This window comes from Hipposideros armiger, unplaced genomic scaffold, assembly GCF_001890085.2.
Source record: "Hipposideros armiger isolate ML-2016 unplaced genomic scaffold, ASM189008v1 scaffold_198, whole genome shotgun sequence".
Lineage (NCBI taxonomy): Eukaryota > Metazoa > Chordata > Mammalia > Chiroptera > Hipposideridae > Hipposideros > Hipposideros armiger.
The window spans coordinates 878,525-880,790 of record NW_017731548.1 but is presented as its reverse complement, the minus strand read 5'-3'; the positions used below and the strand labels follow the sequence as shown (position 1 = coordinate 880,790).

General features: G+C 38.2%; 1 protein-coding gene across 1 annotated transcript in view; it reads left to right on the top strand.

Annotated features, from left to right (window-relative positions):
* Positions 1-2,266, top strand: part of CCNA1 (cyclin A1) — a 42,155-nt gene that overhangs the window by 4,051 nt on the left and 35,838 nt on the right. Inside the window, exons 3-6 of the mRNA XM_019653149.1 lie at positions 766-1,012; positions 1,197-1,321; positions 1,765-1,988; positions 2,190-2,257. Of these exons, the coding sequence (XP_019508694.1) occupies positions 766-1,012; positions 1,197-1,321; positions 1,765-1,988; positions 2,190-2,257 (664 nt within the window). The remainder of the gene's footprint in view (positions 1-765; positions 1,013-1,196; positions 1,322-1,764; positions 1,989-2,189; positions 2,258-2,266) is intronic.

Here is a 2,266-nt window from a genome sequence, read left to right as displayed (position 1 = left end):
AAGAGAAAGTTATGGAAACACATAATAACTTGGAAGTGGCCTCAACAGTAAACACCAAGATTAATTATAAACAATCAAATGTTAATGCAGTACCAAGATGTAGTCTTTGATACATTATTCTTGTTCGCAGAGGGGACACACACAGTTGTTCCACTGTTAATGCTATAGGAATAAAGAAAAGGGAGAAGCGATTGGGAGTTAGGTTGCCCAGGGGTAATTGCATTATGTCATACAGAAATATTCTGTGGCTTGTAAGAGAGTGTAGTAGTGTGAGTTTATAAAATTATCCTATTTCTGAAAAACTGGGTATAAAATGGGAACTTCACAGGAGCCTACTGACTAAAAATTAACTATTTAAGGAGGAGACTGTAGGACCTCAGTAACTATACGGTGTACTTACAAAACCTTGTAATGTTATAAGCATGAAAGCCAATGTATACCCCCCACACACACACACACACGTGGTACCCATTTTGTTTTGGAGAAGAGCTATAGTTTTTCTTCTATAATTGTGAGTTCCCTTTGATAAATACGTGAGGAAAATGACACATTTTAGGTAGCTCTTTTCCCAAATGTGAAATGGAGACAAAGATCAGGGAGAAGTCATACTCTGGAAGCTTCATTTTCTGAAATTAAATTGCAGACATAGATATTTCAATTTAAGATTCCTTTCATCTTCCAGCCTGCCGGTTTGAGTTGCAAAGGTTTCCATCACCTATATTGTCTTTGGGGTGGCCTCTGACAAAAAACTTGACCCTTTTCTAGGGGAACACAACACTCAGGTGTTTCTCTGGATCAGAAAATGTCTTCCCTGAAGCCGGAAAGAAAGCTCTGTCTGACTGCGGTGTCCCCATGCCAGCCAAGCAAGGATTTGATATCTACATGGATGAGCCTGAGCCAGAGGACACAAACAGCTACACAGGAAGAGCAGGGATGGCATTTGAGGATGTGTATGAAGTAGATGCTGGCACACTCAAGTCAGACCTTCACTTCCTGCTGGATTTTAACACAGGTACTCTGACTCACCTGTGGCTGGATGGTACTCTATTCCTAATTGCCTACAGTGTTCAATAGCAAATAACTAGCAAGAGAAAACCATGAAATAATGACTGTTTTCACAATTGCTTGTGGAGGGTTAGTGGATGGAACAAGTTTTTACATTAAATATCTTACCTGATAATGTTGAACCCCTGCAGTTTCCCCTATGCTGGTAGATTCATCTGTCCATTCCCCATCTGAAGAAGCATCCAATTCTGCTACAGACGTGATAAATGTGACTGAATATGCCGAAGAAATTCACCAGTACCTTAGAGAAGCTGAAGTGAGTTTTCACAAATTCTACTTCAATTTCCAGCACCCCAAGCATTTAATGTTAAGATAGTTATAAATTCTTGGTTATAACCATTAGTGAATGGCATTCTTATGACAGCTAAACATAAGAATGTTTATGAAAAATAATAGTTGTGAGGTGAGTAGCAATTACTTGGACTATTCCTCTTTGACTCAAAGGGTTTATATATAAGTATTTCACTCTTAGGAATAAGCTGATTGCCATCCCCCCCACCCCTTTTTTAGGTATTTATTACCTAATTGCATTACAGAACCAGAATTCATACTTTCTTCTATATCATAGTAAAGATTTATTTGGCTCAATCAGTTTCTTCCTAACCTTTGCTCATGAGATTTTTAAAAATAGCAACTGTACCCTGAAGTGATCTTTCTGATATAGCAATGTTTAAATGTCAAAACGCTTTCCCCAAACAGATGAAATACAGGCCCAAAGTACACTACATGAGGAAACAACCAGACATCACAGAAGGCATGCGAACGATTCTGGTGGACTGGCTGGTTGAGGTCGGAGAAGAATATAAACTTCGAGCCGAGACTCTCTATCTGGCTGTCAACTTCCTGGACAGGTTTCTTTCGTGCATGTCTGTTCTAAGAGGGAAACTGCAGCTTGTAGGGACAGCAGCTATTTTTCTGGCTTCGTAAGTGTTCTTCCGCTTAAATAATGTGAAATTTCAGCTTGTCAAAACACTTGATTTAGTCTTCATTTATTGAAGATATGGAGTGCTTTATAATTAAAACTTATTCATACCTCCTTTGATAAAATACCATCATTTTTATAGTATGTACTGAGAAACCTTACCACATGTTCACTCTTCAATTCTGATGTTTAAGATTTATAGCAGCCAGTTCAATATCATGACTAAGGAAGCCATCAGTTCAAACTCAAGATGCAATTTAACAATTAGTGGTATATTTT